Source organism: Neolamprologus multifasciatus, chromosome 14, assembly GCF_963576455.1.
Source record: "Neolamprologus multifasciatus chromosome 14, fNeoMul1.2, whole genome shotgun sequence".
Taxonomy (NCBI): Eukaryota; Metazoa; Chordata; class Actinopteri; order Cichliformes; family Cichlidae; genus Neolamprologus; species Neolamprologus multifasciatus.
The window spans coordinates 36472233-36494827 of record NC_140452.1 but is presented as its reverse complement, the minus strand read 5'-3'; the positions used below and the strand labels follow the sequence as shown (position 1 = coordinate 36494827).

The window sequence follows — 22595 nt, the reverse complement described above, 5'->3', positions numbered from 1 at the left end:
CTGTAGCTACCATGACATCACACATAGTTTCAGGATGCATAATGATAATAATAATGGATTGGATTTATATAGCGCTTTTCAAGGCACCCAAAGCGCTTTACAATGCCACTATGCATGTGTTGAAGCCTCAGCAAAAAGATTTTGGTTCCCAACGTGTTGGTTTTTGAAGTTCCTAGTTATTAGTTAACAGCTGTTTCTACAAACTGTGTCAGGTTAACTAAGTTTTGTCTGAAACAAACAGTGAGTTATGTTATTTATCAGTTTAAAATGTTCCAGCACTACAAATACAGTTCAAAGTTACGAGGTGAGTCCAAGCGGCTGCGTGTTCCACCCCACTGGTCGGTTAAATCAACCACTCCCATAATTTAAACATGACAAACATTTGAGCGAGTTTGTAAAATGATAAACGCTGTACTCTTGTTATAAATTGGGAAATTAGCTAAAGAGAACTAAATGTTTTTTCTACCAAGCTGTAAACATGTTAGCTTCTTGGCTAATGTTGGGTATTTTAACATGACAGTCTAAGGCAGGGGTAGGCAACTCCAGGCCTCGAGGGCCGGTGTCCAGCAGGTTTTAGATGCTTCCTTGATCCAAAACAGCTGATTCAAATGGCTAAATGACCTCCTCAACATGTCCTGCAGTTCTCCAGAGGCCTGGTAACGAACTAATCATTTGATTCAGGTGTGTTGACCCAGGGTGAGATCTAAAACCTGCAGGACACCGGCCCTCGAGGCCTGGCGTTGCCCACCCCTGGTCTAAGGTTTCACTTTTGGCATCGGCCTCCAGTGGCCATTTGAAGAACTGCACCTCAGTATTCGCTGTGCTTTGTACTACGAAACTGATTTAAGACCATCTGACAGGACTGTACCTTTGCTTTCTCACAGACAAATCTGTTGGGTAAAGCACTTCTGAACACAAGAAAAAACACTCACTGTGATTGGATGGCGGGTCATAAACTGGGCTGCTTTCATTGGCTGGCGGTTGTAGGACACCCAGAGCTGAACAGACGATGGTTCGTGGCTTCCCAACAGTTTCTGGACACAGACACAAAACAAATCACTCAGCGTCTCCTCAGATTTAGTTTCTCGGCAGCTGCAGCTTGGAGTCGGCACACAGGCTTCATTCTAACGTAGAACTTCATGATGAAATCCCAACAGAACAAATGTAAAAAGCTTTGACGGCTTTTGGAAGACTGAGATGAACCGAAGAGGCTCTTCAGACCCCGTTTATTTTGCACTAGTGCCGTGTGCGGGCGAGGCCTGGAAAATGATACAGAAAAAATACAGAGCTCAACAGCTGAGAGACAAGTCATTAAAACGAGCTGAATTAAAAAGTCTCTCAGACTCCAAGAGCACATCTTCACTGTCATGACCGTGTGTGTGTGTGAGTGTATGAACACACACTCGCACACACACTGGATTAAAGTGTAATTGTCCTGACTCCTGTTGTCACAGTAGGTTTGTTATCGATTTGGCCTTTTCAGGAGTCACACAGAGAAATCAGGATCTTTCTTTCAGTGATTTCTCGTCCGTCTGAAAGGAGAAAATAACTTCATGGACGGACAAACAGCAGATTTTACATCCCAGATAAAACTACTGGCTGCACTCATATTTCATAGTTTTCAAAATAACATTACTGTGTTAGTAATGTGCACCTCAGGCCTTCTGTAAATGACTCCACTAACATCTGTACAATATTAGGCCTCCAGTGTGGGCTGCTGCTCCAAACACAGCACTGACAGAACTTCTGCACATCAGTGCAGATGTCTTATTCAAAATGAACAACTGAAATCTACAATACACATTTCTTCACCATGACACTTTTTCTGCCGTCCTTTCCCAACTATCTCAGGTTTCCTGTTCTATGTTTCACTAGGTCAACTGTCCCTCGATAGCTGACGATATCTTTGTTCTTCCAGGGAATACAGATCCTGCTTTGTTTTTGGTAGCAAACAGAACGACCTCCTGTTTGCTCCACTCTACGCTCAGAGATGTTTTCCTTTCTGTTAATAACCCAGCCCTCTGTGCCTATTAACGTTCCACTCTGTACTCCTAATTTCATTGTCTCCACAGCTCGCGTACTCTGTACCTTTCCCGTCTCACCCTCCGCTCTCCTGGCTCTAAATTCAGTTTGCTGTTGGATGCAGTTCAAGTTTGCGGAGAGCCGAGCAGCTTCGTCATATTATTTCTGATTAGGCTGGACCACCCGGCTATAAGAGCAGCGTCCTCTAGAGAAAGAAGGTTTGAAAAGAATAGTGAAACGAGGTAACTGCAGTAAGAGAGGCAGGAAAAAAGATTCTGGAGTTGAAGAGAAGAGAGAGGAGCGAGCAGGAGCTCAGCTTTAGAAAGCAATAAAGACAAAGAAGTCAGGATGGAATTTAAAGAGCAGAGCTGCACATCCAATATTCATTTTGTCTGGACTGTCAGAATCCACGTCATGCACTGCTACACCAAAAGAGTCCAAGACTTGTACCAACACGAATGGGATGAGAACCTCTGACATGTTTTTGGGGCAATAAACACTGAATGACTCATCACACCATGTTACCAAATGACAGATAACTGTAGCCGAATGTATGCCTTAATGTTGCCTTAATGTTGCCTTAATGTTGCCTTAATGTTCATAAGCTGGAAATGACACGAGAATCATAAAATATAAGCTTATGCATACAATATAACATTTTCTAATGTAAGAGCTAAATACTCAATTTAGCTCAGCATGAAGATACAGGTAGCAGGAAGCCTGGCTTTGTCTGCAGCTAGAACAACAAAAATGTGTGCATCTATCAATTATAATAATAATATGTAAATAAATGATTCCAGTCCATCAAAACTTTGGAAATGAATTTAGTTTCCTTCTTCACGCTCCGTGTAATCACAGTTTTAATGTCAGTTTACTTTGTGAGTCAAGAGGAAAATTGGACTGTAGAACGTATTTTCACATGTAAGTGGCAACTATATATTTTTCCACTGTAACCACATATTCCCCTCCAACAGCAGCTGTCAGCAAGCTTTGCATTACACACTGTTCCCGTTCTCTCCCTGAAACGAGAGATTCTTGGATCAACTCGGATGTCGGATGGCCGACACTAGGACAGTGTGAAATGGAGCACAGTAGTCTACCAGAGGAATCAACTGTGACACACAGGAAGACTAAAATGTTGTCCAAAAAAAGCCAAAAATTCACAAGAATTGTATCCTTGTGCCACATGTGTGATGGCGTGTTTTAAGGATGGTGGCGGAGTTCCACAGGGCTCAATTCTGGGTCCTCTACACAACACAAGGACTCGACTGTGCCCATCTACGGTGGGTATGCTACCCAGCTATGAGCTTGTTGGGTCAACAAAGGGGGACCAACAATGTTTGTAACTTCAGAAAACCAACAATCCATCATGTACAGATACTCAGCAGTTCTCATGCTTTACCCGACTTTTTAGATATTCACCGGCCTTCAAATCCATTTTGATCAGCTGCTGTTAATAATAACAGACCAATAGTCTAGTCTATTAATCTGTTAGCCCGAATATAATTGCTTTTATATTCTTTATTAACTTAAATAATTATAAAACCAACATTAAAAAAGCTGAATACCATCCAAAACTGCACTGTATGAACACTGATGTAGGTGTTTGTGAGGTCACCGTGCGTTTACCTTATGATCACTTTTACATTTGAAATGTTACGGTATCGCTGTGAAATATTAACAGAGCTTAAATAAAGTAGCAGAGGACAGGACTTTTATCCAGGACAGTCTACACGGACGATGTTATTATAAATAAATAAATGGGCAAAGTTGATGCAAAGCAATCTACCGACACTCAGATATATATTCAGGTCACATGAGCATGACCTTGATGAAGCGAGACCCTCAGAATCTCCCCGTCATCAGAAACTACCCTCTGGTATTAAAGAAATCCCAGATGCTGAGAACATGTGTCTGAGTCTCAGTTACAGTGTTTATGTTAATGAGTTTTTCATGAACCTCTCTAAAAATAACACTCAAGTGCAGCCCTAACATGTCCTCGTACTTCCTGTTTGAGAAAACAGCCACAAGGTGACGTTTGTTATCAACCCCCCCCCCCCCCCCCCCAATCGCTCAGGGATCACTGTTACATATTCATGACCCTTCACCTCGGGCACCGCCGTTATTCAGATTACACAGTGTAACGCCAGCATGTTTCTCCTTTTGTGTCTGCAAATTCTCTGATCAGTTTTAAGTGTTTTTGTCCTTTTTAATGCAAATGCATGAAAACATTTGTGTGTGTAGCATTTTAAAAAAAGGTGAGAAAGATCTGAGCAACAACAACAACAAGTGCAACAATTAGTGTTTCTTTCATATCAACATCATCTATGTACAGCTGGAGACTGTTTATGTTAAATCAAAAATCTGCTTTTTTAACACAGCAAAGGATTTTTAACAGCATGAAGGGTTAGCAGGTTTTTTTAGAAATCGTAATGTGGACAAAATAACAGAATTATGCCAGAAAGAATAAAAACAATATTATTAGCCCCTGTGCAGTTATGTGCTATGTAATGCTCTATGCTTGGATAATAAAGATAAAACTGACATTTTTTTCCAGTTTACACGATATTAAAACTTGAGCTGTCATTTGGTACAACCTGCCAAAAACAAAAGAAATGATGACGCTCACAAAGCAAGAACTGGACGAGACGCGTCATCAACAAACTCAAAGCGAGCCGCTCGGTATATCAAACAAGGAAGTGAAAGAATTCAGATTTCTGGTGAAACATGTTGAAAGACCCTGATGACTGACTTAGCCAAGGCAGGAAATGATAGTCTCAAAGAAAACAATCACAGAGACACAGACGGAGAGGTTACAGATGCAGAAAAACATCTGCAGCAGAGACACTTTCAAGCCAGGCTGCAGTATGCTAAGGACGAGCTGGAGAAAGATCATGGACACTGGAAGCACATTGCTTGGTTCGGTGACTACACTAGAGTTTTTTTACTGCTTATTTTTGGGGAAAGAAGGGAGAGGTGTATAACCCAAAGAAGACCCCACACGGCGGTGGGAGTATTACAGTGTGGTGCTTCAGGAATCTTGTCAACGTGGAAAGAATCACCAGGAAAGGAGCATGTGTGGAGATTCGGAAAGAAAACCTTACCGCTGCTTTGTCTTTCAATGTGGCAACAATCCAAAACATCCTGGTAAAAAACTACCAACAGAAGATCAAAATGGGAGCTGTCGACTGGCCTGCACAAAGTCCTGACCTGAAACCAAGAAGACCATCAAATCTGGAGGAGAGACTCAAAGAACAACAGGCTGGGATTGCTCTGCGTGAGACTTGTTGACAACGATAACAGCTGACTGCAAAAAGGGAATCCAGCTCTTTGTTTACTGTAACTTCATATGACGCACGACTGGATTAATCCGTATTTATGTCATATTACGCCTTGGTGTAGCCGCCCATGTACAACGTTTGGAACAAGCTGCTTTAGCTACTTCCCTTCAAGCTAACTTCCTCCTGATTGTCTCCCCCTCACGTACAGCATTTTTGAACAGGTGGGCGGGGCTTGTGTGCTCACAACCTGAGGAGACCAATATCTACTCTGTGCCATCACACAGAGACAAGGGTAGACAGACCAGCCTGAAACAGACCAGTCTGAGCTTTTGGTTCGTTGGGGTCATTTGTAGATATACACTGGTATTAATCACTCTGTGTCAGCCACTGTAACAACTGCACAGAGAGTGAAAAGAAAAACATAACAGATCTAATTAGCTGGCTTTTGCTTGACGCTCTCCACACTGTCAAACTGAAAGCCCAATAAACTGATACGACGTATGGAGATGAAGGGTACGGACTAATGTGCAGACACTTAAACAGGAGTAGTGCCAGTATATTCAGAGGTAACATTTAAAACAGCAGCTCATCTTCTGTGAAGTTCCTGTAGCGACTACACTGAATATGAGCTGAAGGTTTCAGCAGTCCCAGCTACCACGAGCAGACTGGGTTGTAATGGGAGGCATCATTCCTCCACCAGGCTCCTCTTCCTGTTTCCTCTCTCTTTCGTTCCAGACAGTCTTTGAACAGAACCTGTGAACTGAACGAGTAGCACTATGGTGAGCAGATAACCGCGGGCCTTATCGGCACTGCAGTTACATCTGCTAAAGCAGTTATCTTCCATGGCTCTGCTCAATAGGAGCAAAGGCTGAGGGCTCTAAGGTCTGATTAGCGCTCTTTTGCTCAGGATCCCTTTTGTTAAATAAAACCCTCCATTTCTGCTTCTTCAGTTAGCTAAAGCAGCTTGGTACTGCCCAAAGCACTTGTGATATTCAATTAATTTAATCCTATTAGTCACAGAAAAAGAGAGACGAGGAGAGAAAGTAACTGAGACAAGACCCAAAGAGCGGCTCTTTTTATAAGCGGAAGATTTCAGATGCTAGCAGCGAGCGGCGAATAGAGCTGATGCTTTGTGATGGATTAGTCTGTATCTCCTCCATCCACATTATCCCCAGGGGTAGCGGCTGTACTCAGACCAGTGCTAGTCTATCTGACAGGTCCCATCAGCTCTGGAGGTCAGATGTCAGATACAGAGCTCGGAGAGGAGGGAGGTCACAGACAGTTCAATCACAACAACACAGCCCACTGTGCTGCTGGGAGAGTTAGTGTGTGATATCTGGTTAAACACCGCTTTAATTCCACCAAACAGCCGGGTTGTAGAGTTGTTTCAAAGATTTCTCCCACAAAAACAAATAGTTTATTAACCTCTTAAGCCCCAACGCCCCCTGATACGGGGGCAAAAGGCAGGAGATCAGGTAGGCTTGGGGCTTAAGAGGTTAATTATTACCATGACCAGTCGCCAGTCTGTCCCAGGGCTAACACGGACGACTACTCACACTCACACCTGTGGACAACTTATTATCACCACCTGATCTTAGCCCACTCGCTGCACGTCTTTGGACTGTGAAGCAACAGCGCTAACCACTGTGCCTAACTCATGATCGTGACTCACTGTCGTCACACCTCTGAACCCGTATCTCGTACGGAGGTAGAGCAGGTCATCTACTGAGGTAGAGCAGGTCATCTACTGAGGTAGATCAGGTCATCTACTGAGGTAGAGAAGGTCATCTACTGAGGTAGAGAAGGTCATCTACTGAGGTAGAGCAGGTCATCTACTGATCGGAAGGTCGTTGGTTCGATCCCTGGCTCCTCCAGTCTGCATGTCAAGTATCCTTGGGCAAGATACTAACCCCAACTTGCTCTCAGATGCATCCATTGGAGTGTGAATGTGTATGAATGTCGTTAGAAAGCACTAAGTGTAGATAAAGTGCTTGTGAGAATGGGTGTGATTGGGTGAATGAGGCATGTTGTATAGAGCGCTTTGAGTGCTCCGTGAGAGTAGAAAGGTGCTATATAAGAATCAGTCCATTTACCATTTAACTGTCAAACACACCTGAGCTTATCAGGAAGGATATCAGGCACGTTAGTCGAGAACATCATGGACCTCATACTTCAGCAAACAGCCCTACTAGCACTCCGACTATTTTGGCCTGTTGTCCTCAAAGGCTTTCTCATCTTTTCCATGTCAGCAAATCCCACATGGATCAGAGTCGGGTCACAGACTCATTTGAGAAAACTTTGTTCTCCAATCTGAAACATTTTTTAGATTTGATATAATTTCTTTTGTCAGATGAGGAGACGCTGTTAAAACTAGTTCAAATGAGGCATCTGTTGTTGTCACTTGTTGACTTACTGCGTGACCACAGACAACACAGCCATCTGCAATCCTGATTCTCGTCTGATTTGTTGGTTACATGCAAAGATGTTTCATATTGAGCGTCAGAGTTCATCCTCGAAACCCTGAGTCTGTGCGATCTGCATGAAATCAAAAGTGAAAACGAGTGACACAGCGTCTGGAAAGTGTTTAAAACACTAACTTCTTTATTAAAATCAGCAGTGGTGGAGATCTTTTTCAGTGGCAGCCACAAGTTTTATTCAGTAGTTTATGTTAAAAAGAGTAATCGGGGCCATTTTTGTGAAGAAAATCACATGCGTGGCTTTTCCCCAAACTCCTGTTTCCCATTCAGAACAGCAAATAAATCACAACAGTGTTTGAGGTTAACCCCTGGCCCTAATTGAACCACATCAGTAATTATAATAAGCATTAATCATTAGTTTTGACCGTGTTGGCCACGGGGAATTAATAAAGGAACTCCACGCTGCTGTATTTGATCTGCATCAGCTGCATCTGTAATAACACGAGACACCAACAGACTGCGTTGCTAAGATCGTTTCATTCTCAACCAATCATTAATTTTAATAGCAGAAACCTGCGGACAGCTGCCCACAAGACCGATCCATGCTCAGCGCTGCATCGACTGACAACGAGCACGCAGAAGTGAGATTACACATCAGAACACTTAAAACATGTCGGCAGCAAATCACAGCAGCAGTGTAACTCTGGGGTGCAGCTATGAACATAAACTCAGTGTGATGAACCATCTGAAATCCTTCACGCCGACAGTTATCTGAACGCTGCAGCTACAGGCTGCCGTCAGCCCACGAAGACGACACGGGACAACGCCGGTCTGTTAGAGGCAGGCTGCAAAACTCATATTTACCATCTGCTCTGCGATCTGTCACCAAGGCTTCCACTACACCAACACTAGAGATGAACAATGACAAACATACTGCGCTTCACATGCACCGCAGCCAAATATTGATCGACAGCGTGTCGTTATGCTGAGCTGGGAAACTGGCTGCTTAGTGCTCATTATGCTGCAACAATCATGCAGGTGCTGAACAAGTACTGCAGCAGCTTCCTGCAGCTGATGCACATCTGCCTAGTGCAGCTTGCATAGATAGATTTAGATGTTAGTTGTTATTGGATATGTATAGATGAGTGATTAGTGTAGTCTGTGGTTTTTACAGCGTTAAATGACTGGTTCACATTTCCTGCACACACTGTAGCATCATTTCCTTTTCTTTCATCTGCGCTCTGACAAGTACAGAGACGTGCTTTAATCAATACAAATGATCCAAAATGTAGACAAAGGGTAACAAGATCTTAGCATTTATGTCATCACGACCACAAAGGCAGATGTGCATACTATGAGCTGTCAATGTGGGATGAAGGTCTTTAAATTAGAGATAAGTCATTCATGTATCTCTCAGGAGCAAACTTTTAATTATGTATTATTATTATCATTATCAGTAGTAGTAGCAGTGTTATTTCACTCAGAAGCTTCTCACTAAAACTACCACAAGGTTCTGGGTTCTCTCTTTGTAGAGTTTGCACGTTCTCCAGGTACTCTGGCTCCTCCCACAGTCCACAGACGTGCGTACGAGTAGAAACTGTCCACAGGGGTAACTGTGACTGTAGTGGACTGTCTCTGTGTTAGCCCTGTGTTAACAGGGATCTCTCCAGGGTACGTCATTTTTGTGTCCAGCGTGAGCCGGGATGGGACCCAGCCACCCAGCGACTGAGTTAGGAAATCGTTTCACGCCCAAGCCGAGTTGGTATCCGGCCTCTTCAAGGTGAGGTGGCTCAGTGTGACACGTGAGTCAAACAGACTCACTGTGTGGTTTGGCGGAGTGACTCACCTTTGCTAAAAGGCTTGATAATTAAACGATCACCGTAAGTATCGGTTCTCTGCTTCACTTGTTTAAAGCATCATTATTAAAGAGACCCACAGCCCTCTGTGTGCAGCAGTAATGACACAACATTGTTGTCTATACTCTGAGCTGTACAGTTACTGACATACTAGCCAGCTTATAACATGGAACCTGTCTTATTCTTGATTGGAGTAAAGAAAAAATACCCTTATGTAGATCTACTTATGGCATGAATTTCAAAATCCTGCGTCACCTTGTTCTAAATGTATTGCATTCATCAGTTTTTTAGAAAACTTGACCTCTGACCTGTAACCTTGAAGCAGAGGTCATTGAGATTTGAACTCTTCTGAGATTTTTAGCAGAGACACCTATGATTTCAATTTCAAAATCCTAGATAACTTCCTTCTCAAGTTTTCCATTCACAAGATTTTCAGAAAACTTGACCTCTGACCTGTAACCTTGAAGCAGAGGTCACTGAGATTCAAACTCATCTGAGATTTTGAGTAGATACGCCAATGATATCCATTTGAAATTCCTACGTCACAGCGTCCTCAAGTTATTGCATACACAAACGTGGGTGTTGCCCATCCGACATGTCATGAAAAGGGAAAAAAACAAAACGCTTGGACACTGCTAGCACGGGCGCCTACAGAAACGCAAAGCAGGAGATGAAGCCTCTCTGAATATGTTTCCAAACCAACTTCATTCTGAGCCAAAGACGAGAAAATATGGTGAAGCAAATCTTCCCTTAGGTTTCACCTGCACAAGTGCAGAGGTAGGTCTCCCTGCAGGATTGGTTTTCCCTGCATCAGGAGCAGCGCTGGGCTGTTTAAATCACGGACAAACAGGATCCCACATTCTTGATTTTTAGTTCACAAACACTTGTTGTAATGACGAACTACTCCTGTAGTTTATACAGTTTTATACTTTATAAAACTGTATAAACTTTATACAGTAAAGTTACAGGATACAAATAACATCAGGCTGATCCTGACACGATTTGTTCCCTCGGTTCAAATCACAGACAAACAGGATCCCACAGCTGTTGGGACCCATTCCCAACAGCTGTTGGGAACATTTAAAAATGTTTTTAAACCCATTTTGCACAGAGAGACATTTTTTGAAAAATGCATTGATAACAATGTTGAATATTATTACAAAGGAAAAAAACAACTACATGTAAAATAATCACACCGTGACGCCTCTGCCTTTGTAAATGGAGGGACAGTAACTGTGTGTAAAACCTGCAGACAGTCAGATTAACAGTATTTTGTCTCTATCTGTCATTCTGCAATTCATCTCATGTAAACAATAACGTGGCCACAGCGTGACGTGAAAAAGGCACGTACCTTTGACATTGCGTGACGAACTCTGTATTCCTCGTCCACACGTAAACGCAAAAACTGAGATTTAAAAAAATCTCAGTTTTCGGTGATTCGAAACACCGTTTACATGGACGAAACAGCTGCGTTTTCAAAAATACCCGTGTAGGTGTGGACGCAGCATAAAAGAGTTACTACCTGTAATTTATTGCAGATTACTTGTATTTGCTTAATTGTTTAATAAATGTTTGAGGTGTGAAATAAACCGCAATGGAGCAAAATATGGGTGTGTGTGGTTGGAGGATGTCGCGAACATTTTTCTTGTAAAACAAAGGGGGGCCCAGCAAAAAACGTTTGGGAACCACTGGTTTAAGGTGAGGTTAGCTTTCCTGCTAACCCAATCAAGCCACTAGCTACCTAGCACAGCAGCTAACAGGCTAACCTTAGCTTGCTTCCTCTTTAATGGCGTTGCTATCAAAATAAAATCTGAAGCATCAATAATTCTCTTTCTTATAAGGAGTCTGTGTCTGGGTACCTGTCAGGAAGCAGGGCAGTGGTGCATAAATGACAAAATCACACTTCAGGCTGTTAAAAACACCCAGAATCCTCGGGGAAGGTCTCAAGTTTAAGCTAGAACCAGAAGCTTCTGTATTGTTAATGTTTGATGTAAAATGACTCCTCGGTGGAACACTACAGCAAAGGATCAACTGTTTTCTAAACAGCATGAAGCCTGGAAACAGGTGGCGCAGCTAGCCTGGCTCTGTCCAGCCTGAAAGACGTACACCAGCCAACTCTTTGAAAGTTGTGCTGTGCCCAGACCTGACTGAGAAAGGATACGGTGGTGGCAGGAAACAGTATGGCTGTTTTTAGCTGTACCGTCTTACCAGGTTGGCAGTGATACCTGAGGAGCACAGAGCTCCCGCCTGCTGCCGCTCTGACATATTGTCCCCACGGTGAGCCCGAGCAGGGACACGGTTCCACAAGGCAGTTCATTGTTTACGGGAAAAGACTTTTCTTTCTCGTTTAGCATTGACATGCAATCTGTACGCACAGATTCAAAGCCTTTTATGTGCCCTGGAAAACACCATGTTTGCTCATGTGTCAGCCCTGACCAACTCATTTGTTAGACCTTCTGTGGAGCACGTTTCCTGCCAAACCAAACGAGTGTAGTATCCATTAGTAGCAGTAAGGCTAGCTTACAAATGGAGGACAGTTACCTGGATCATATGATGACGTTTGCTGACAGCTGAGCCACACTTTCGTCTGGTTTTTATTGTTATTTTAAATATCAAACTGCTGTCGCTTCTCTGTCCTCTAACAAACCAGTTACCAATCACTGGAACACACTGGTCTCCTTACCCGTGTGGTGGTGGCAAACATGTACTTGTCTCGGAGCTGGAAGCTGTCCACCTGCTCCAGGATCAGTCTGCGGTTCTGTTCACTCTGGAAGAAGTCCGTGCTGCTGAGTATAGTGGATACACCCTGGGGCTCGTTTCTCTGGACGAGGACTGTGGTCGGGGGGTCGTAGGGTTCCACACCCCTGGGTTTAGGAGACAAGAGCAGGAGGTGAGAGACAAGGATGTATCAGAGGGAGATATTGAGAAAAAAGGTGAGGATAGGCGGGGAATGGGGAACATGAGAATAACACAAACACTTTTCATACTTAAATATATCCAGTTATAATTGTAAATAGACCTTAACCCTTTAAGACCTACCATAGAACCAGTTATATTTTTACATGCTGTGGAGCCATTTTTGGGAGCATTTCAAGTTGATATACATCAATACAACCATTACAGCCCAGATTTTAATAATATGTCTGCATTAAGTGCATAGTAATTACATAAATTGCAAAAAAGTGCAATAAACTACAAAAAAAATTTAAAATCGTTTTTGTTTTTTGACATATATTTCTAGTTAGAGAAATTTAAGAGGCTTATCCCTCAAAACTGTAAATACAAAAAAGTTGCACAAAATAGTTTCCCACCACAGGAAATTTATTTTGAGTGTCTTCATAGTTTTATTTTTGAAATACACCAATTTTTATATACTGCAGGAAAAACGAAAATAAATATTATAATGCAGATTTGCAAAAAAGCAGCATATGCATCAAAATAAACTATTTCCAGCAGTGCAATATGAGTCCTAAGCATCCCAGAAACCACACAGAAAGTCATAAAGTCAAAGATAACTTTTAAAAACACCAGTATAGGCTCATGAGGCCCCGATGGTAAAAAACTACATTTCTGCGAAAATGACGTCACTTCCGGTTTCGGGCAGGTCATGGCGGACATGCGATAGTTCGCGCTGACGTCTATTCCAATGTAGGAAGTGTTATGAACAGCTGATCGGATCGGCAAAACGTGTTTCTGGAATATTATGTTTTTGTTGCTGCAAGTGCTTTTTATGCAGTTTTTGCAAAGTTATATGTGGAAGGAAACTGTGACCGAGGACAAGCTGATGGCATAAGATGTAAGTACAACTCCTCCGGTTTCATATGCAAAAAAAATATTGCGCTGGCTTACGTGGTTGCAGAGCTACCGGGATTTAAAAATAGTTACGCAAAACAGAGCGTGCTGCTCTGACCGGCTTTAAAGGGTTAACAGATGGACATCAACCACAGGTTAGGGCCTGTTCTGACGCCTCACACTGAATCGTTTATCGATGACAGAATTACAGTTACAGCTGTTTCTGAATCTGAAGCAACCTCACGTTCAGGACAACATTACTCTTCTGTCAATCAGAAAAGCAAGAACGAAACTCAGCTTTCAGCCAGTGGTCTCACAGGCTTCACACAGACAAATGATTCCTTGTCAGTTTTCCAATTAATAATCCCGTTTTCAGGATAATAAATGTCAACACAAAACACTCTCGGGCTCTCAGGAAGTTCAAACTGAAAATCTCCATCTGTGCGCCAACCTTGAAAAACTGCGTGGTCGAACTATTTACGGCCGTTTCTGTTCCAGCTCGTGGCACACAGAGCCCGAATGAATGAAGGAGGTTCACTGCATCTTATCGTCTGCCTTCCAAATCAGCGCGTTTCCTGCCAGAGTCTCGAGAACTAAACAGAGAGAGCAGTGTCTCGCTCAGCTCTGCCTCTGTGGCATTCATTCAAAGGTCCCTGTTCAACTGATGGACACTGTCTGGCCTGAGAGTGCGTGGAGAGCTATTCGTAGTCTGTCTCTGCGCCTTCCTTGGAATTAATCTGTGCCCTTTCTAAACACTTCCCAAAAACCATTCTTACCCTGTTTTGGTAGTTTCTCTCTTTGTGTCAGGTCCGTGTGGCATTCAAATGACAAGGCCACTTTATCTGAGATACGACCACCAACAGCACAGGTTTCTTTTAATAACAAATCTTTTCTCAGACCAGACATTTAGCACTGCAGGCCCAATTCGCCCACTAACATTAGAAAGCCAAAGTATGATTGTGCACACTGGATATCCCAGGAATGCATTATGGACACGGACCCACCACATAACCTCCGTTGGCGATATTCATTTGATTTGAAGCCATTAAAAAAAGCTTCAACATAATCTGGCGTCATAGGTCACCGTGGCTTGTTCTTCAGTCTCGCACCGGTTAGATTCCTGAGCGAGTAACAGTCCACATATTAGGGGTGGGGAAAAAATGGATACTGTGTAGCATGGTGATACTTTGTTTGCTAATAATGTATGGATACAGGGACAGCAGAAATCGATATTTTGTTACAAAAAGGTTTTTGTGCTCTGACTTCAGAGCATGTTGATCCTTTTTCTGAGCAAGAATCCTGACATTCCTTCACTGTCCAAATGTGTTTAACTTGTTTTTGGCAGCAATAAACATGACAGTTTACTTATTTTAATTTAAGACATGTTTTATTTTAATTAAGTTTAAAACTTTTTTATTTAATGTAAAATTATATTTTGTTTTAATTTACTTTCAAATTCTTCAGTTGCTGAAGGGGCTGCATAGTTTTCATAAACTGCATAGTTCAGAATAGCTATAATTGTACCAGATGGTTGATTCAGTTAAGTTGGACTAGACTGTAATACAAACCGTTCAGTTTCCATCCATCCATCCATTCGCTTCCGCTTATCCTTTTCAGGGTCGCGGGGGGCGCTGGAGCCTATCCCAGCTGTCATAGGGCGAGAGGCGGGGTACACCCTGGACAGGTCGCCAGTCTGTCACAGGGCCAACACACAGGGACAGACAACCATTCGCACTCACTTTCACTCGCACATTCACACCTAGTGGCAATTTGGATTATCCAATTAACCTATCCCCACAAGCTGCATGTCTTTGGACGGTGGGAGGAAGCCGGAGTACCCGGAGGGAACCCACGCAAACACGGGGAGAACATGCAAACTCCACACAGAAAGACCCCGACCGTTCAGTTTGTCAACAATCAAACTGAAATGAGAGAAAGACTGAGTGTGAGACTTTGATATTAGATAAAATGAATATTGATAAAGTTTAGCTTTATGTACAGAATCTGAATATCGCAAAATATTTTTAAAAATTGCAATAATATCGTATCGTGGGATGTATGGTGATTCCCACCTCTACCACATAGTGGTGAACATTTCAGCTGGTCTGTTTCTTTGTTGGTTTTGTTTCACAAGATATACTTTTTGGTTTTGTTCTTGCAGTAAAATTTGCTGTAATTTTACCGCGAGAACTTCAGACAGTTCATGGAGTCTGGCATTGGCCTTTCTCACACATGGCACACTAGATGCAATTACACTGCTGAAAACACACATCGCAGGTCAGGTGGCTCCCCTGATAAAACTTGCGCCAGCGGGAAATGCACCCGACCTTTAGTTGCACTATTTATCAGCCCAACCCGTCATAACAGAGGGGGAGGGCAGGTTAAAGACCATCCCACTAGAGACTGTGGATACCGCTCCCCTGGTTGAGCCTGTGACCCACGTAGCAAAGGTACTTTAGGGGTCCAACCCAGACCAGCTATAATCTGCACTACTGTCGGCCTAAAAATGTTCAGAGCTGCAACGCTTCTATGTGATATCTATTCAACGCCCCCCCCCCCCCACAGATCCTTGGTTTCCCTAAATATAGAGTTGATACTCCTTTTATGTGGGATTTGTATCATTCGTTGTAGTCCACATGGCAGAAGAGATTGTACTTCTTATTGTACAAAATGGATTTTGCCTCTCAGTATGTCTTCTAGCAGTGCGATCATAGGATTACCAGTTATGTGAGATTGTGGGGGGGTCCCACTGGTTTGGGTGGTAGCAGTAGACTGATAGTCAGATCGCTTTGGCTTACAGAGCCTTCAGACTGATGTGCAGCACAGAAGCAGCAGCCTCTTCTAAAGCCACAACAAACAGGATTAAACCCAGATTGGATGGAGCACCAGGGGCGAGCGTGAGATCAATCCTTATTTGTGTTGCTTTGGTCCTCAGATAATTTGCAGTTTCTCCTGGCCGGTTTGTACCTTTAGCAGCATTTTCAAATCTTATTTGCTGACTTTTAAAGGCATCAGTAGTTAAATACATCTAGAAATCCAGGGACCAGATCATTTCGGCTGTCAACGATAAAAAAAGATGACTCAGATAAAACCATTACCTTTAAGTTTTGTATTGTGTTATGAATCAAGCACACTGCTGCTTCTCCTTAAAAATCCAAAATCTATCACAGTTTAGTTCAGCTCACACTAAGATGACGGAGGGAGAGCCCTCGCTCAACAGGAAGTAGAAGATATAAAAGGATTCAGAATCAGGACCCATGGAAGGAAGCTGGCTTGTTTTCAGTCCACACAGCACGTGACAGATTCAATTCAACTTTATTTATACAGAGCCAAACACAGCAACAGTCGCCTCAAGGTGCTTTATATTGTAGGGGTGGGGGAAAAAAAAGGATAATGTGTAGTATGGTGATATTTTGTTTGCTAATAATGTATCGATACAGGGACAGCAGAAATCGATATTTTGTTACAAAAAGGTTTTTGTGCTCTGACTTCAGAGCATGTTGATCCTTTTTCTGAGCAAGAATCCTGACATTCCTTCACTGTCCAAATGTGTTTAACTTGTTTTTGGCAGCAATAAACATGACAGTTTACTTATTTTAATTTAAGACATGTTTTATTTTAATTAAGTTTAAAACTTTTTTATTTAATGTAAAATTATATTTTGTTTTAATTTACTTTCAAATTCTTCAGTTGCTGAAGGGGCTGCATAGTTTTCATAAACTGCATAGTTCAGAATAGCTATAATTGTACCAGATGGTTGATTCAGTTAAGTTGGACTAGACTGTAATACAAACCGTTCAGTTTGTCAACAATCAAACTGAAATGAGAGAAAGACTGAGTGTGAGACTTTGATATTAGAGAAAATGATAATTGATAAAGTTTACCTTTATGTACAGAATCTGAATATCGCAAAATATTTTTTAAAAATTGCAATAATATCGTATCGTGGGATGTATGGTGATTCCCACCTCTATTATATTGTAAGGTCGACCCTACAATAATACAACAGAGAAAAACCCAACAATCATATGACCCCCTATGAGCAGCACTTTGGCGACAGTGGGAAGGAAAAACTCCCTTTTAACAGGAAGAAACCTCCAGCAGAACCAGGCTCAGGGAGGGGCGGGGCCATCTGCTGTGATTGGTTGGGGTGAGAGAAGGAAGACAGGATAAAGACATGCTGTGGAGAGACAGAGAGTCGGATGTGTTGGTTTACACCATAACTCTCCCCACAGCTACGGTGCAGCTCTGCTAAGGTTGGCCTCCTGGACTCCTGTTGCTCTTCCTTACTAACTGACACTCCCTGTTATGGTCCAACAGAAGCTTCAAATGCTTTAACTATTCATACTTCTACTGATATTAAAAGTCACCAGTTCAACTGCTTTCATTGACTAGCCATCAAACCAATTAGCTTCTTCTTACCAATAACCAGCAAACAGTTGAGCTGCTGCTGACAGAAATTCATTCACAGAGCAAAAAGGTTTTCTTTCCCCACATAGACAAACGGTGAGGGCAACCTGCCTAAAAGAGCGTCAGTCTAGCATCCACTCAGAGTGGAGGGGAAGCATCACAGATCAACAGGTCTGCCTGCATTCTTCCACTGGTCCCTCAACCCCACAGGACTCCAGTTGTTTCTGATTCTAACTTACAGCAAAAATCTAAGAGTGCTGAAGCATTTGGAACAGATAAGGAGTACATAATGACTCATCCCATCATGACTGCTGGCAGTAGCATAGTACAAGGGCTGCAAAGGAAAGGATACTTCTGCACCAAAGCTATAATTCAGCTTTTACCAATCACCATGAAATGTAGTTAAGGGAGGATATTGATTACATATTTTGGCACACAGCAGGTATAATTCTCTTTGGAGAAGGCAAACATCAGTGCTCTGTTTATTCTATAATACAAATCAGTCCAACAGAGCTTGAAACCAGGTTTCACTGCAGCGTTGCATGTTGAGCTTTATAAAAAAGAACTAAAGGAGCACTGCATAAATCACTGTTAATGACACCTGCAGCCCTGTAATGATCTGCAGTCAGCATCCTGTCACTCTTACATGCAGCTCTTGGTTAGTGTGACTGATTTATACCACAATCCTGATGATGGTAATGACAACAAAGCTGACTTGCACATAACTAAGCAACCAATGTCAGATGTGTCTGTAGATTCTCAGTCATCCAGGTCATGGTAGTCTAAGGAAACTGGAAATATAACAGCGGGACTGTTTAAAGTTTCGTCAAGATCCTTCACCTCTCGCCCAACGTCAGTTCTAAAAGCAAACAGTGAAGAGTCCCAGATACATCTAGAAGAAGCTGGCTGCTATTAGTACAGAAAGAACGTCTTAGTTATGCACATTAGCTTAATGCCAATACAACATTTATGATGACTAAGATTCTATAGGTTCAACAGAGTCATAAATCTCTTTAGCTGGAGAATTAATTTGGTAAGCTAAAAGGGCATCTGTGCAGGAAGCGATACCAAAGAAAGGTAATCAGATTCAGCACCTTCGATTGGCTTTAACTTCTCAACTTCAAGGCAACTGATTAAAGCAACTAGCCGCGAGAGGAAAGTTTACCACCCTCCATATGACAGGGTGGTAAACGCATTAGGTCAGACGCCCACCACCCCTAAACATCAACATCCTCTCCTACCAAAGGATGGGAGAAACCCAGCTGTAGACGTTGCGTGGGGGTGCAGATGTAATCTTTATTTTGTTTAACAAACAAAACAAACCCAAAATATCCATCTGTGTATTTTAGCTTGTATGACCCACAGACGTGAGGCTGAAGAGCTGCACGCCGTTCGTGAGCCGCGAGGTCTAGGCAGTCGGAGCCTAGAGCGTCTGCTCGTGTTGGTGACATAGTGATGCACAACGCTTGTAATGTCACACATCTCGAAATAGGAAGCAACACACAATTTTGCTAGTAACAACATTAGCAACCAAGCTATATTAGCGGAGGAGATCATTTGAAAACAGTCAGCTAAGCTACCAGATTAGCATCAGGAGTCAGATGAATTTGCTAACTGTGGATTTTTAGATGGCTTACATTCTTATGTATTAGCAGACATGCTAGCATTAGCTAACAGTAGCCAGAAAAACAACAACAAACAAACATCGAAAGGTTAAAACTTTTAAACAACATTATTTACTTGATACCCAAGTTAACAGCTGGCAGGCTAACACTAGCTTGGTTAAAGTTAACGTGAGAGATGGCGAGCAAAATGCTACCTGAAGCCATGTTTTATTGGTTGACTCGTTTGTTTAGTGCTGGGAGTTGGTCATTTGTTGACTTCAGCGATCAGTGAACTTTCTTTCATGGCTGCTGTTGCTCACTGATGATGCTGGGAGCAGAAGCACCGAGTATTTTACCTTTCAAACCTTCCATGTTTACACTGAAATAATGTATCAAGTTTCCATAAGTAGCAGTTATCCTGGCAAACCTGATGTAATCCAGGTAGAGTCCATTCAGCCGTCCATCCTGTTACTCGGTTTTCTGCCTTGGTGACCATGCTACTCTGCTCAATAAACATCTAAAGGCTGCTGGCTGCAGAGAACCTGAACCATCATAGCCAGAGTAAAGTGTCGTCTCATGTTGTTTCACAGCCTCGATTAAAATACTACAAACACAACAGGGGAGGCTGCCGTCTCTCAGCCACTTACATGACACTGTGAATTTATCCCAACTGAAGCTCACAGTACAAGACAAAAGTGTTAAGTCATGCACTTAATAACAGGACAGCAATGACTGCACATTTTTCCAAGGTGCAACCACTAATGTTCAGGTTTGACAACTATCAACAGCTACACAAACACAAGCTTGAAAACGTGCAACAACTGCTTACCAGAAAGATGTGCATTCTTGTAATCAAAATGTATAATTAATGATAAGAGTCCATCCTGAACCCAGAAAACCCTCACAGTCATGTCAGGAAACAGTTAAATGAGAATCGTGGTTCATTGAGGAGTTCTAGTCATCTTCATGTGGAAGAAAGTGAGGATGCCTGGTGTGGGGACAAAGGTCTGCTTCACACAGTGGTGTTAGTGAGGCTTCCTTTATTGGTCGAGACAAGTTTCCACAGCACTCACAGCTGAATGGAGACACCATGAGCCCAGATGTTCCAGACTGGGCCTCACTATGCTCACTGGATTCATGATCAGCCTTACACATCTGAATGACTTTATGCAGAACAGCTTAAACTGTTACTTCTTTGCTTCACGTCGGTGCATTATTGATCTTTCATCAAATCCAGCCAGTAGCCAACAAATGTTCGAGCTAAGATAAGCTGCATTGTATAAAATCACAGGAAACACTGTGCAGATGATCATTAAAGATCAATCTCTGCTCCCAAAGCTCAACACATCTAATTAACAGTCTTAACTTTATCTTAACTTTATCTTTTACAACAGGCTGTTCACTGCTGAAGCCTGCAGTCATGCTATTTATATTTAATTACTTTAGGTTTTGTCAAACCAATCACTGAATAACCACAGATCATAAATGCCGCCACAACTCTGAGTCGCATCATTTCTAATAGACTCGACTCTTCTTTCAACATTTAACGGAGTCAGCTGTGAGTGTGACCTCTTTCTGTATAGGAACACCAAACACCGTTGGATTATTCTTTTGGATAATCCAACAATGGAAATGACAAAATTATTTATTTTTTAATGAAGGTGTCTAATTTCATTAAACGGACTTAATCTTAGCTGACTGGATTAAAGCAGAGCTGCTTTGTGTCAGATAAAGAAGAAAAACACATTTTCATTCATGTGTCAGTCTCTGTGTTATTGTGTCTTTCATGGCAGCGACGTGCTATAAGGATGAACTGTGTTGCCTAGAAATATCAGACAGCGCAGCGATAACTTGTAGAATCATTTATCTTTTGTGCTTGTAGCTACCGCCTGCAGGCCGAGGACACGCAGATTTAAAAGGAGTTTTCTAGAAGGTTATATTTCCTCAGCATTGTGTTGGTGACAGTTCTCCCTCACAGATACACCCTCTGATGCCCGTTGTACTGCTTCAGCCTCCTTACCAAAAGTAGGTCTTCACGTGCTCTTGGATCAACACCCACGTCTCCCCAAAGTCGTCCGATTTCCACAGCTAGAAAGGCAGGAGAGGAGAGAGGGTGTAAGGAGAGAGCAGGAGGAGGAAGGGGGAGGAGGAGGAGGAGGAGAGGGGGATGGTGCACTGTAAAAATGTAGGTCAAGCTCATTCCTTCGTTTTGGCTCCAGCACACATGTGAAGGAGAACACCGGAGAGACGTTTGCCACCGTTATGTTTGAACTCAGGAGAGCTATGATGCAAGGACATCACTTCCTGTCCCGGTTAGAATATCCTGCATGTGATTTCTGAATCGAACAAGCGACGAGTACTTCATGTCACGCACACGTGCAAGAAACAGTCACGATTTCAGCCTTCGTTTTAGGATTTTAAAAATTCAGAGGAGCAGTCGGTGAATGCTTTGGAAACACCAAAGCATTCACCGACTGTTCTCATGAAATACTCATAAACTGTGGTTACCGTGGCAGCAGCCTGAGTGTTCGTCCAGGTTATTTACCTGGCACACACTCTTTACACGTTTCCACAGAGCTGTTAGACTTTTGTAAGGAAGACATCGTCTGTTTGTATCAAAATATGTAGAATAATACCTGCATTTTTATCAGTAAGCACCACAAGTATTCACACAAGGAATAATAAAATCCATCAAGTCCACATTGTGTGAATATTCAGTGCAGAAAGGCTTCATGAAATGTTTTCCTACACATTCACGTGACTGGATGAAGTCATTTGAATGCAAACCTCATTTTATCAGGTCAAATTTTGGCTGTAACAGGGAGTCAGACTCACACTACAAATGCTTCATCATATCTACGAGCACCACTCAGTAAAAGGTGAGCGGCTATCGCTGAGGCTTCATACTAAACAAAGTGCGTCATTCTTTTAAACACACAGCACTGTAAAGTCTGTTTACCTGTTTGTTGGGATGGGAGCCGTCGTAGCCGAGCACCAGGTTGGCTCGTCTGCTGTGGAGCAGCAGGTCGGTGGGTTTGAAGGGGAGGGAGAAGCCCTGGACGTTCCTGCAGAAGTCGAAGGCGTTCCAAAGGTAGTTGTTGGTGGAGTCCACAAACAGGTACTGAGGAGGCAGACAACAAACAGAAGCATTAAAGAATAAATCTGACAAATCCTAGAAAAGTTTTCTTTGAGGGGAAACAAAGTTTAAGGTCT

General features: G+C 42.6%; 1 protein-coding gene across 4 annotated transcripts in view; it reads right to left on the bottom strand.

The window, feature by feature from the left end:
- Positions 1 to 22595, bottom strand: part of sorl1 (sortilin-related receptor, L(DLR class) A repeats containing) — a 91519-nt gene that overhangs the window by 41519 nt on the left and 27405 nt on the right. For all 4 annotated transcript variants that reach the window (XM_085184685.1, XM_085184684.1, XM_085184686.1 and 1 more), the window contains exons 4-7: positions 22342 to 22503; positions 21403 to 21470; positions 12260 to 12440; positions 933 to 1034 (exon numbers count right to left, since the gene is read on the bottom strand). In XM_085184685.1, the coding sequence (XP_085040811.1) occupies positions 933 to 1034; positions 12260 to 12440; positions 21403 to 21470; positions 22342 to 22503 (513 nt within the window). The remainder of the gene's footprint in view (positions 1 to 932; positions 1035 to 12259; positions 12441 to 21402; positions 21471 to 22341; positions 22504 to 22595) is intronic.